Here is a 13,544-nt window from a genome sequence, read left to right on the forward strand (position 1 = left end):
TGAACATTAGATGCACAAACTTTATCTGACTATCATGGGTACGATCCAACTCGTTGTTCGTTTGTAATGCAAGAACCACACATGAATTTCAGAGAAAAAAGTTCAATCCCGCAAAATCCAAACCTCAGCTAATGAAACTTTCATCTGCAATGTCTTCCTCTCAAGCCAAAAAGAAGATAGAACTGTGGCACCCGATATTTCATTTCAAATCAAATGAAAAAACTACTTGAACCCCTCCCTTCCCCTACCCCTGAATTTCCGGGCATCCCACTTCAAACCATCGCGACTTCGCAAAAGAATGCACAAAAGCCTAGAAAAAGAATGGGCAAAATTCACAAAAAATTATACCAGGACTGGGGACGTGGGACCAGGAAGGGATCACATAGAGGGGTTCAAGCGAGCACTACCCGATGGGTTTGTCCCTGTTATCATCCCGACATGGTGGTAGGCACAAGTTTATTAATGGCTTATCACCAACTGTCTTCTTCAGGAAGGAGAAATTGTTCGCATCAAAGCACCACATTTCTTCCCCCTGCCGCCTCCGCTTCAGCCGACGAACATTATATGCACAAACTTTATCTAACTATTATAGGTACTGTGTTTTACTTCGATTCAACTCGTGTTCGTTTGTAACGCAAGAATCACACATGAATTTCGGAGAAAAAGGTTCAATCCCACCCAAACCTCAGCCACTGAAAGGTTCATCCTACAGTGTCTTCCTCAAGCCAAAGCAGGAGATGGCACCATGGCACCCAACATTTCATTTCAAATCTTAGGGAGAAGAGTGCTTTTGTTCGGAGCCGATCTCCATTTCCCTCCCAAAAACGCCCTGGCCGCACCATCGCTGCTGCTCACACACACTGAAAGGCCCCGAGTATGAACGCCAAAACCATAATATAACCACGCCTGCTTCCCCTCCATCCCCCCACCTCCTCCCCCGACGCGAACCAGAATTCCTCACGCCCGACCCAAACCCCGCACCGCCGGAGCGCCGAATCCACCCCGCCGATCCGCCCCGAACCCTAGGGATCCGCCCTGATCCGCCGCGGCGCCGGCCCCGGCCCCCCCCGCGCCGCAAACCCTAGGGATCCGCGGAGCCTCCGCCGGCGGCGGGGCTCCTCCGCGGCTTCCGCGGCATGGCGGACCTGGTGGGGAGGGCGGTGAGGAAGGCGTTCCCGGGGTTCGGGTCCTTCTCCGGCGTCGTGGAGTCGTACGACGCCGAGGCCGGGTACTTCCGCGTGCTCTACGAGGACGGCGACTCCGAGGAGATCGACGCGGACGAGATGGGCTCCATCCTCGTGGGCGCGCCCATGCCGCCGCAGCCGGAGACCCCCGGGGGCTCCGCCGGGAAGCGGCCTAAGAAGCGGAGGCGCGGGGACGGGGAGTCCCCGCAGGGGGGCGTTTCGGTGGTGGCCGAGGCCGTGGATGGAGATGGGCTGGCAAACGGGCCTGTGCCTGTGCTTGCAACGCCGGCGAAGGAGGGAAGAGGGGGTGGGGAAAATGGGGAGGTGATGGCGGAGACGGCGGGGAAGAAGCGGAAGATTGGCCCTAGCCCAGTTCGTCGGAGCGCGAGGCAAGCGAAGGCGGCGGCATTGGCGGCTGAAATGGAGGCGGCCGCTAATGTAGCTGCTGCTGCAGAGGCTGCCGAGACTTCATCCGCCGAGGATGTGGCTCCGGCTCTGATTGCTGCTACGCCGCAGCAGTCTGGGAGGAAGCGTCAGCGTGCAATTGGGAGTGGCCGGTCTCGTGCAGTCGCGAGGGATTTAGAGGATGCTGCGCTGGATAGGCCGCTGCAAAAGCCGAACCTGCCACCGTCGTCGCAGGGCCTGGATTTGGAAGGCCTCCCTGTTATGGATGTCTTTCAAGTCTACTCCTGCTTGAGATCATTTAGCAAGCAGCTTTTCCTAAGCCCGTTTGCACTGGAGACATTTGTTGCGGCGCTGCGGTGTAAGCATGTGAACCCCTTGATAGACTGGGTGCATTTTGCTTTGCTCCGCTCTCTGAAGAACCACTTAGAAGATCTGGCCCATGAAGGAGACCCTCCGGCAATACACTGTATTAGGTAAGAGTCTTTGATTCCCTATTTTATACAGGCTTACTTGTTTTAGGTCATGAGAGACTCGTCTTTTAATTATCTACTGCTAATTGCATAGGAATCTTAACTGGGAACTCTTAGACCTAGCAACTTGGCCAATCTATCTTGCCGAGTACTTACTGACTCGTGGTTCAGAACTGAGGTATGGTATGAAGCTTACAGATCTAAAGCTGTTAGATACAGAGTACTATTGGCAGCCAGCAACAGTAAAACTCGAGCTGCTGCGCTCACTCTGTGACGATGTTATTGAGATTGAGGCTATACGTTCAGAACTTGGTTCAAGGATGTCTGAGTTAGATGGAAATGACGATGGCTGCAGAGCTACTGGTTCAAGAAGAAAAAAGAGAGGCTCTTTTGTCGTGGCCCTAGCAGATTCTTCTCAGCCTCCAGAAGGCTCTGATGATATGGATGATGGTAACAGTGACGAATGTTATCTGTGTGGTATGGATGGCAACCTGTTATGCTGCGATGGCTGTCCTTCAGCTTTTCACTCAAAATGTGTGGGGGTGGTGGAGGACCTATTGCCTGAAGGAGAATGGCATTGTCCCGAGTGTTCGATGCAGAAGTACAACGGGTCCAGAAATATGGCAAAGCTTGTCAGAGGAGCAGAGGTTCTGGGAAGTGATCCACATGGACGACTATACTTTGGCACCTGCGGCTATCTTTTGGTGTAAGTCAGTATAGACTTCCTCCTTTGGTCTTCTTATGTGTATATCTTTCTGAGAGTTCCTTTGCTCTGCTGTCATTGTTTAGGCTTCCTAATGACTAGTCAAAGTATTTGTCATAGTTGTATGCTTGAGTACCATTCTGTGTTGATTGTACCATGACATCATCCATCAATTGTTAGACTTTTGTGTCGCAATTACATTCCCACATGCGGTTTATGTTTCACTGTACATCTAGTTCCCATTCCCTTGCACTTCATCTGCTTAATTTGTGCTGTTTATTTCTCCACAAAGATCATCACACTAATTTCTTTTGTTGGCCACAGACCCCCCTGTGCTTTATGTGCCAGTGAGTTCTTATCGTGTCGATGAATATCGCTGTTGCTTGCAGTTTTTTCAGCTGTGCTTTCGTGCTGATATGGGTTCTCATTTCATTCTTTATTATAATAATAGGACAATTAACTATACAGTTTTGGGGATAAAGCAAGGGAATAACTGCAATACTCTTGTTTTGCAAGATTGAGTTTATTTCATTTTGTAGGCTCCGATCAAGGCTTCGGAAAAATGAGATACATATATTGCATAAATGCGATGATTTGTTTTTCTTTGGAAATTGATCCTATATGTTTGCACTTCAGTTAAATGGTTGAATTTTGCATTAATAAATAAATGACCTTATGAACTTGCAGGGTTGATTCATGTGATGCAGACTCTCCATGCCATTATTATGGCCAGATGGATCTTCATTCCCTTATTACAGTGTTAACTCCATGTCATCCGTCTTACAATCCGATCCTAAATGTGATCTCTTTGTTTCGGGGTATTGCAACTGAAACATCTAATATTAACGGGCGATATGAGAACAGCAAGGAATGTAGTACCTCGGACCATGAAACAGACCGCAGGCAGTCATCACTGAAACAATCTAGTGAGCATGAACAGTATACCATAGAAAAGCATGGCTCTCAACAATTGGATACCGGGAAAATTTGCACCTCAAATTCAGATCAGGATGCCTCACACCAGAGTTATACCCTGAGACGTGCGACAATTTCTCAAAACGGCAATGAAACTACTGCTAATGAGAAGCCCAATCAAACTTCACAACCTAATGCATCTGGTGCCAACAAGGATTGCTGCAATTCTAAGCAAGATGATGTTGGCTTACATGTTAATGGTTTGTCTGCAGAGAACCAGAAAGATGCATCACCTACAAAAGAAGCAAGTAACTGCTGTCTCCGTTCTGGGAATGCTATGTATATAAACTACTACAGTTTCGGTCAAATAGCAGCATCGGCCGCTGAAGAGTTAAAGCACAAGCTTTCAGAGAATGAGGAAGGAAAGAAGCATGGCCCGGATGCAGTTTCTTTTCGGCTAAAAACAATATGTAAGAAATATGTTAATGTTTTTGCACTGACTGATCAAAAGTTATCTGTGGAGCTCCTAAAGGAAAAATGTGGCTGGTGCAACTCCTGCCAAATCAGTGGTGGTAGTGATTGCATTTTCAGATTTACTGATGTTAAGTGTATGGAGAGTCCTAAGCCATGTGCTGTTGGTCCTTTGTCAGAAAAGAACAAGGAAAGTCATATTGTCCTTGCTACACATAGCATGTTGTCAATTGAAAAACGCCTGAATGGTTTGCTGTCTGGTCCATGGCAAAATCCACAATATAGCATGTATTGGCGTAAGGCAGTTCTTATGGCTTCAGATGTATCATCACTGAAGCAGCCTCTTCTCACGGTATAAATTTTTGAACGCTTTGTCCTTATTAAAGGCTTTATTATTTAATCTGCATGTACCAAACTCTCACATGATTATCTCCCAATACTCTGCAGTTAGAGTCCAGTCTGCGACGTGTTGCCTTCTCAGGAGAATGGCAAAAACCAGCAGACTCTGTTGAAGTTGTTGGGTCTGCAGCCCATATCTTGGTCCGTACATCTAATAAGTCTGCAGGTTATGCAATTGCTAGAAAGCCAGGGAGGAAGCCACTTGCTATTGAGCTCAAAGTCGACTTCCGTGATGTTGGTGTTTATTGGTGGAGGGGTGGAACATTGTCCCGTCAAGTGTTTCACTGGAAGAGGTTGCCTCAGTCATTGGCCTGCAAATCTGCTCGGCAAGGTTGTATCTCCAATCTTCTGTCAGTTTCCAGATACACTATTTTCCGATGTATTAAACCTTTGTGACCTTGTATGTCTCAGCGGGACGCAAGAAAATTCCCACCATAGTGTATCCCGATGGTTCACAATTTGCCAGGAGGTCCAAATACATAGCTTGGCGAGCTGCTGTGGAAATGGCACAAAATGTGTCCCAGCTCATTTTGCAGGTAATATATTCTCTTTCTTTTGGGAAGTATCAATAAAATTGGGCCGCTGAATTGTTCTTTATGTACCTTCAGATTAAAGAGCTTGAATTGAATATCAAGTGGCCTGAGATATTGAGCACTCTCTCTTCTGCAATTGCAACAAAGGAAACCCAGAAAATAGCAAGGTTTTTCAAGAAAGTTATAATTCGCAGAAAACGTATAGAAGCAACGAATGTGGAATATCTACTTGATTTTGGAAAGAGGGAGAATATTCCTCCTGTTGTTGCTAAACATGGAGTAAAATTTGAGGAGCCCTCTAGCGAGAGGAACAGGTACTGGTTGAGTGAAAGTCATGTCCCGTTGAGTCTTTTGAGGGCATATGAAGCCAAAGCAATAAATCGCTCACTTAAAAAGAAAGACAGCGAGGACAGCTCACCTAAAAAGAAGAAAGACACCAATGACCACTCATGTAGAAAGAAGAAAGACACCGATGATCTTTCTAAGATGAGCGACTTCAGTCCCGAAAAGCCAAAAAGATCAAGATCAGTGTTTGATGACCTCCTAGAGAAAGCACAAAAACTGGAGGAAGCACAAAAACTAGAGGAAGCACAAAACCTCCTAGAGAAAGCACAAAAACTTCCCAGCAGGCTTTGCGGTCAGTGTTTCAAAACAGTAACTGCCAGGTATGTAATTAAGCCAAATGTTCTTTTATTCATTTAATTAAAGCAAGCAAGTCATTAAAATTTCATTGCAAAAGTGTCAGTTCTTTTTTCTTATCCACACTTATGTATTATAGTATGGATTTTGCCATGGTTCTTGTTCTTTGCATGTCTTGCTGATTAGGTACGCTGAGTCAGTTACACTTGCCTAACTATTCATCCCTACCTTTAGGATATAATTGTTCAGATAGTACTGTATTGTGTTTATCTGGCAATATCTAAAGAAAGTACTCCCTCCGTAAAGAAATATAAGAGCGTTTAGATCACTACTTTAGTGATCTAAACGCTCTTATATTTCTTTACAGAGGAAGTAAGAAATTTCTTGCATGACTGGGTTTTGCTATGCCTGTTATTAGTATTTGATTTCTGAAGTCTAGGTGATTATCTCCCTCCCTCCCTGAGTGTGTACCAACTTTTGTGGTATGTACAACCATTGCCAATCTAGCCGATGTTGATATTCCTGTACAAGCTACACAGTTGAAATTGCTAATTATGTATAGCAAATACTTTGGCAAAAGTTATTGGTATAGGAATCAGCTTTTAGCATTTTGACTTCTCCTGCAAGGTCATATACTTTGCTTGAAAAAAAAATTGAACTGAAACTGGAAATACATTTCAGTAGCTTCTGCAGCTTGTTCTCAGTGTTGCCAATATATTCTCTGTTTTGTTGAATGGTACATTTTTTTTGGCTTGTTATTTGACTCTCTCCCTCTTTTTGTCTTCTGAACAGGGAAGCTGTGAACTGCAAATATTGTGAAGGTATTTACAAATTGCAAATATGCAGATTTTTTTTTCTTGTTACATATGTATCACTATAGTCCTTAAGACCGTCGAAGAAAATATATAGCCCTTATTTTTTTTGTTTTTATTGTGTATGGGATATGCATTTTATTTTTTGCGGGGCCTTATGTATGTCATATGATGAAAAAAAAGTTCAATTGTTAGGAATTTTTTAGGTGATCCATCGTCAAGTATTAAGTTTGGCCTTTTACTTCTAATATTGATGCTTGGAGTTATACTGGGACTCAGCTGCAATATTCTCTTGTTCTATGCAGCACTTTTCCATAGAAAACATTTCAACGTTCCTAGAGGTGCTGTGGATACCGTCTATGTTTGCAACAAGTGCCTAGCTGAAAAGGTCGAGCCGGTGGTGTCTCCACAGAAAAAGGCAGCATCAAAGAAGAGCTCTCCGAAAAAGAGCTCTTCGAAAAAGAAGCAGAAGAAGCAACTACGGAAGAGTTTAAGGAGAAGAAAACAGATAGTTATCAACCTCAAGAAGAAAACCAGCCAGAAGAATGGCAAGCCTGGCCGGCCTAGAAAGAATCCATTGAGTGTGTCAAAGAATAAATCACAAAAGATGTCTGACAGTCAACCATCAAATGAAGCCAAGAATGAACCGGTGAAACGCATATCAAAAAGGTTATATGATAAGTACATGAAAGGCAACTCAGATAAATCCGAGCATACAGCAAGCTGTTGTAAGAAGAAGAGGACAGCTTCGCATTACTCGTACTGGTTAGATGGTCTTCGATGGACACAGAACATAGCTGATGAACAGGCAACAAATTTTAGGAAAGCAAGAATTGTTTTTCCATCTGAAGATGTTAAGATTTCAGAAACCAGTCCAGTATGCTGTCTTTGTAAGAAATGCTACAGTGGAGATGCTATTTATATTGCTTGTGAGAATTGTGAAGGTAAGATATGTTTACTTTGATGGTAATGTTTAAAAAGAAAAGGGTTTACTTCATGCTATGTATCTCCGTGATCTTCAAACAAACTTATAATTGTTCACTTTGACAATTGCATGGGCCAAAAACTCTTCATTATCATTTGTTTTAGCCCTGGCCCTTACAAGTGAGCAACAGTTGACCCTTCAATATTTGTTGTGATCCTCCTAGAACAGTAATTATTACTTTCTTTTCCCATGGATTATGTCCTAAGCTATGTAACATATATCCTTTCCTAAGCTAACATTACTTTTGTCTCAGCAAGACAAACAATTGTTTTTGGAATTTGGCTGTGTATTTCATTCACTTCAATTGCTCCTCATGCCATGGGAAGCTGTCATAGTTTAAATGATGCATTTCTGATTGCGCTTGTTCTTCCCTGCAGATTGGTTCCATGGGGATATATATTCTATTACCATAGAAAATGCCAATAATCTCATAGGCTTCAAGTGTCATGCATGCCGTCTGAGAGCTGTTCCTGTTTGTCCATATGCACAAGCTGATGCAATTCTTAAGGATCAATCAGACAGGGAAGACACCATTGATAGGTCTATAGAGGACAAGGACAGCAATTGTCCGAAAGATCTGTTCACTTCCAATGATCTGAAAGAGCTTCACGGTCATAACATTGAGGAGCTCCAGAGTCATAGCATTGAGGAACAGGTTCCTGATAGTATTTGTTTGGAAGTGCTAGAAGATTATAATGATCTGAAAGAGTCAGGCAGTCATAGCACTGAGAGAGAGCCAGACAGTCATAGCACTGAGAGAGAGCCAGGCAGTCATAGCACTGAGAAAGAGCCAGGCAGTCATAGCAGTGAGAAAGAGCTTGATGATTGTAATGGGTTAAAGGAGCTGGAGAGCCATAACAATATGGAAGAACTTGACAGTCACAGCACTGAGAAAGAGCTTGATGATTGTAATGGGTTAAAGGAGCCGGAGAGCCAAAACAATATGGAAGAACTTGACAGTCACAGCACTGAGAAAGAGCTTGATGATTGTAATGGGTTAAAGGAGCTGGAGAGCCATAACAATATGGAAGAGCTTGACAGTCATAGTACTGAGAAAGAGCTTGATGATTGTAATGGGTTGAAGGAGCCGGAGAGCCATAACAATATGGAAGAGCTTGGCAGTCATATCACTGAGAGGAGTCCTCATGATCATAATAATCTGAATGAGTTTGACAATCCCTGGAGTGAGAAAAAGCTTGATGATTGTAACTGTCTAACTGAACTTGGCAATCATAACAACGTGAAAGATCTCGACAATGAGAACAGTCCAGAAGAGCTTGGTTGTACTGAAGATAGCAAATTTTCTGCGGGAGAAACACAATGTCTGAAAGAGCTGGACAATCTGAAAGATCTCGACAATCTTAACAGTAAAAAAGAGCTTGATAATCACAACTGTCTGGACAAGCTTGATCGCCATAGCAGTCTGAAGGAGCTTGAAAATCATAGTAGTGTGGAAGAGCTTGATAATCATGACTACCCACGAGGGCTTGATGATCAGAACCGTCTGAATGATCTTGGTAATCATAAGAATCTGAAAGAGCTTCATAGTGCTCAAAATGGCAAAGTTACTGCAGTAACACATACAGATGGTTTAATAGATGAGCAGTTTAACACTAGATTATCTAACAAAGAAGCCATGATCATGACATCAGAAAGTGATTTGGTGAAGGAATCTGTTGCTTTACAATCAAACAATAGTTCCATGGATAATGTTGTTCCTGCTGAACTGGAGATGGATATTCAGGTTCCCCTGAGCTTATTGACTTTGTAGGATATATGTCAAAAGAGCAGTGCATTCCAGCATGACTTTCCGTGAGCTTGTACTGTTCAGTCTTGCTGCTGCTTTGGTAGAGAATTCCTGCTGATTAGCTTGGGTTGTTGAGCTACCTGACAGCTTAGTTTTGTGCTATAGGATATTACATTGGTGATGCAACCCAGCAATAATAATCTACAAAAAGGAAAAATATATGTTTGTGGATTCATCGTATTTTGGCCATTTCCTTAGGGAAATATGCTGACCTGACAAGCGCAGCATTGGAGCTATTGACTATGCCATCACAAGTGTTTATTATGGTTAACATTCTTGGCTGGGCTGACATAGGAAATATCTGGGTCCCATTTCCTTCCCATGCTTTCTGGTCAGAACTTGTGATTCATGTTGCACTATGAGGTTATGTGTTGATTGGGATGTCTTTGAGTACAAGTGGCTGGTTTTTGGTTGTGCTGCACTTACTCATGATGCACAAGGTGGGCTCCAATTTTGTTTACGTATCTAATTTGTTTGTGTTGAATGTAAACATGTTTCATGCAGAACAGAAAATAACATTTAACAATTTTCCTTTCCTGCTGTGATGATATAGTGATACACAGAACTAGATTCCATGTTTTTTTTGGTCTAGCAAAGGGTTCACACTAAGCTTCTGTACTGGGTTTATCATGTTCTTAGTAATAGGCCAAAAGTGATGAAAATACTGCTGCATGTATGGTTTTTTTATATGTATGTACTGGGTTTATCATAGTGCTAATTTTACATGTACGTTTTTTTACCATTATGGGCTCATTAAGGCTAAAGGATGAGTTACGAGTACTATATCATGTTGAAGCAGTGGGAGCTCGTGTTGTTCCTCTGACGATTCAGTGGTTAACATTTATCCATATCATATCAAATCATCAAGCTGGTAAATCCACGGCATGTTCTTCCTATAGCAGATTGTTTCTCCAGCTGGCACTCAGCTATGTATCTGATGTAGTTCATTCTCCTTGTGAACAGGACTGAGACAGAGATGAAGCACTCACTACCGCCATCGAGCACGAGGCCTTACCATTTGACAGACCTCCCTAGTGCACCCATAGATGCTGCACCAGACTGACCAGTTGATCTGACGTTCCATTTTTCGTGTTCCCCAGTGCTTCTAACAGCGTTCCAATGCAAGCGCAACCCGGCCATGCCGTGGAGCAATTCATGTCAGCATCCTTGATCTTATTTTGTATACATAGGGTTCCTTCAGGTTTTATTAGGGGAGATGCTCATGCAGTGTGACTGTCAGATTCAGAAGGGTAGTAGAACGCTGCTGTTACGGTGCTTGCTGGTTCAGTTCTGGTTTAGCGAGGCTGCCAGCATTCTTAGATGTAAAAATCTAGTTGCCAGATCAAGTTTCAGTGCCTTGCCGCAGTGAAGTGCTGCACTCTGGGTGGTTTTGGGTGAGGCGCTGTGTTTTCCCTCTGCCCAGCAGCTATTTGGGGAGCGGTGGTGTCCCGTCTGTGTTCCAACTCCTGAGTTGAGCACGAAAAGAAAGGCCGGAATCAGTGGTGCCTTATCATCATCGTGCTGGTCGTGGCACGGCGGTGCTGGTCTGCCATGGTTTCACTGACTTGGAACTGCCGCAACCGTCGGGGCGTTCGTGCACGGTGATGACTTGCTGCGTCAAAGTCCAAGTCGTCGGTTGGCTGGTGACGACGGTGACGGGTTTTAGCAGGCGTCGCTGTGTGAAGCTTGCTGCTTCCTCTGTAAAATGAACCAGAGGAGCTCTCATGAATCCTTTGCTTCGCCAGAACTTTTTGCTGAAAACTGCCGTTGGTGTCTTGCCGTCGGAGCGTGGGCTCATCATCATCATCATCATCACCGGAGGTGCCTGCGGTGCACTCATCTCTGACAAACGAGCGGCGGTTGAATCGATCTCATCCTCACCTGAGAACATCTCCTCTGGACCTTTGCCGGATCACCCACCGTGCGCAGGCAGCCTTTGGGCTATGTTTTCTGATGGTGCATGTGCAGGGTAGAAAGTAGGAACCCCTGGCTGTCACCAACCGCTTTCGAACCACTCCCCGGCCGGCCGGCCGGTTGCCATGAGTGACACGCATTCCGTCGCAGATTGATTGATTGAGTATGGTATCTAACCTGCCGTCACCTTCGACCATCAATCATAGCCCCGTCCGGCCGGTCGGCACCTTCGTTCGCCACCCCTCGACACCGATCGTCGCCGGTCTCCATCTATCCCGAAAGACGAAAGCGACACGCACGACACTCGACAGCCACCCAATCGAACGTACCGCGTACGTACCTACGTACTACTTCATATCACGTACAAATAAAGCACTCGTCCAGCGAAGCGGCCATGCTTCTGCTACTGCTACTGCCGCCGCTTCACTCCATATCACGGCCCCGTTTCCCCGGCGGCCCAACCCGGACCCGAACCCAACCGCACTGCTCCTGTACTGCAGGGTAACCTCGATGATACGATGAATTATGAGAGCAACGGCTGTGGAATTATTAAGCCAGCAGCTAGCAGTGCCTGGAAGGCTGGACGGGCAGCAGTGATGGCGCGCTCACATGACTCGTGTGACCGCCCGGAGCCGCGTCCTGCGCGTACGGAGCCAATCAGTCCAAGACGTGATGGCTTTGTTTCCCATTCACTGCCTGCACAACGTACCGTCAGGTACCAAACGTACGCTTCTCCACCCTTCCCTGCTAGCACAGCAGCAGCAGTTCTTCTACTTATTTGAACCAAGGGGGTAAACCAAACCCCACCGCCCGCCTCGTAGGCTCCACATATCCTCTGTATGGGACCACCATTTAAGGCCTCTTTAAACACACAATTCAAATGTTCTTCACGATTTTACCTTTTTTATCGGGTCACGGGAGAAAAGAACAAAGGATTCTTTTCTTTCTTTCTGAAAGAACAAAGGATTCTTTCTAAGTGTTTTGAGTGCGTGCTACACTTCTTGCGGACAGTGTAGTGCGATGGAATCATTTGGAACAAATCGTATAGGATTCCATCCTACAATTTGAATTATACTCAAATTACCAAAATGGTTGGAATCAAAGAGCCTTCGGTTATGCCAAGTCTCAAGCAACTCTAAACTAGTGAAACCACACACGTTTTGTAGATTGTGTGATTCATTCGTTCGCGCTAATCCAGCCCTAGACAGCGATGATGCAAATACGACACGACTCGTGGAGTTTGAGTGAGGGTGCAGCGGCAAGATATGAAATGATAGCGGTGCTCGGCTGGTTTAACATTTTGGCAAACGGGGATCTTTTGGACCACACCAAAGTGTCTGAAGTTTAGAAGATTTATTTTTGGAATTCGAGATATCAATATTCACTTAATTTCAATGAGTTCCAAAAAACTGAATTGCTTTCAAATTGATTTGAATCTGGCATGAAATTTGCCTTTATAAATATTTCGGTACCCACTGAAATTACTTAAAATTCTTTGAAAATTTGTTGAGAATTAAAACTTCAATGACGGTTGTAGGCGGGGAAATAGTGCTGGGCTGGTAAGGCGAGGATGACTCAAGGTTGAAGAAGAGGGGGAGCCATAGAACTCAGATCCAACAATGCTCTCCCAATTTGGAATCCTCTGATGCCAGTACAAACTTGTACTTGAGTGCTACCATGTCTTCAGAGCATCTTTAGTTTGTTGAAGTGCATATATGGATTATCTAGCCCTTATCATCAGTTCAGACTTTTGATCGCGTTGACTAGGGCATGAAGCTTAACATAGTTGAACTCCTAAAATTTAACTCATCAAAAGCCTTCCGAACCTTAAAGAATGTGTTTCTAACTGACTGCTAAACCTTAACTCTCTAAAAAAATTCCACACAAATTTATGTATGTAGGCTATCGAACTAAAGCATGAACACTTCACTACTTCAAACAAAAGACGTTTAGGGTACATGACAACACTAACAAATTTTGCACCTACACTAAACACTTCACAAGTTCTTCATGATCCGAACAAAAGGACAAGACCAGTTTCACACTTCAATAGAAAAATACAACTTCATTCCTTGCTAAAAGTTAGTCAACACTTTCTTCATCTCCTCGTTATGTGCATTGCCATCTTCGTGAATACATTTGCCTTTCTATGTGGACTTATTATCCAACATGCACACTTGCTCCGTCTCTACCTCCACATGAAGAAACTTGGACGTTGCCTGCTCTATCATCTCATCTCTAGCAACCTCTATACCAGCACACAATAGATCTCACAAAGAATTGCAACCTTTCAGCACAACATTAAAC

General features: G+C 44.3%; 1 protein-coding gene across 3 annotated transcripts; it reads left to right on the forward strand.

Moving 5' to 3' along the window:
• The first annotated feature begins 867 nt into the window (after positions 1–867).
• Positions 868–10,688, forward strand: LOC123051713 (DDT domain-containing protein PTM). Of its 3 annotated transcripts, none has more exons than XM_044474676.1 (11): positions 868–2,062; positions 2,154–2,765; positions 3,450–4,500; positions 4,596–4,878; positions 4,959–5,083; positions 5,156–5,745; positions 6,512–6,540; positions 6,837–7,475; positions 7,894–9,763; positions 10,082–10,194; positions 10,287–10,688. In XM_044474676.1, the coding sequence occupies exons 1-9, from the start codon at positions 1,137–1,139 to the stop codon at positions 9,285–9,287; spliced, it is 5,649 nt and encodes a 1,882-aa protein (XP_044330611.1). In that variant the 5' UTR covers positions 868–1,136; the 3' UTR covers positions 9,288–9,763; positions 10,082–10,194; positions 10,287–10,688. The 3 variants fall into 3 exon arrangements, with proteins under 3 accessions (XP_044330611.1, XP_044330614.1, XP_044330613.1); XM_044474679.1 differs by having other exon boundaries at positions 10,123–10,194; XM_044474678.1 differs by lacking the exon at positions 10,082–10,194 and having other exon boundaries at positions 869–2,062.
• The last annotated feature ends 2,856 nt before the right edge of the window (positions 10,689–13,544 follow it).

Source organism: Triticum aestivum, chromosome 2D (genome assembly GCF_018294505.1).
Source record: "Triticum aestivum cultivar Chinese Spring chromosome 2D, IWGSC CS RefSeq v2.1, whole genome shotgun sequence".
Classification (NCBI taxonomy): Eukaryota; Viridiplantae; Streptophyta; class Magnoliopsida; order Poales; family Poaceae; genus Triticum; species Triticum aestivum.

Bases quoted from the DNA above. Each gene is read 5' to 3' on its own strand.
- LOC123051713 (XM_044474676.1), top strand. From the start codon at position 1,137: ATGGCGGACCTGGTGGGGAGGGCGGTGAGGAAGGCGTTCCCGGGGTTC. The intron at 2,063-2,153 runs GTAAGAGTCTTT...CTAATTGCATAG, and splicing joins CCGGCAATACACTGTATTAG to GAATCTTAACTGGGAACTCT. The intron at 2,766-3,449 runs GTAAGTCAGTAT...ATGAACTTGCAG, and splicing joins ACCTGCGGCTATCTTTTGGT to GGTTGATTCATGTGATGCAG.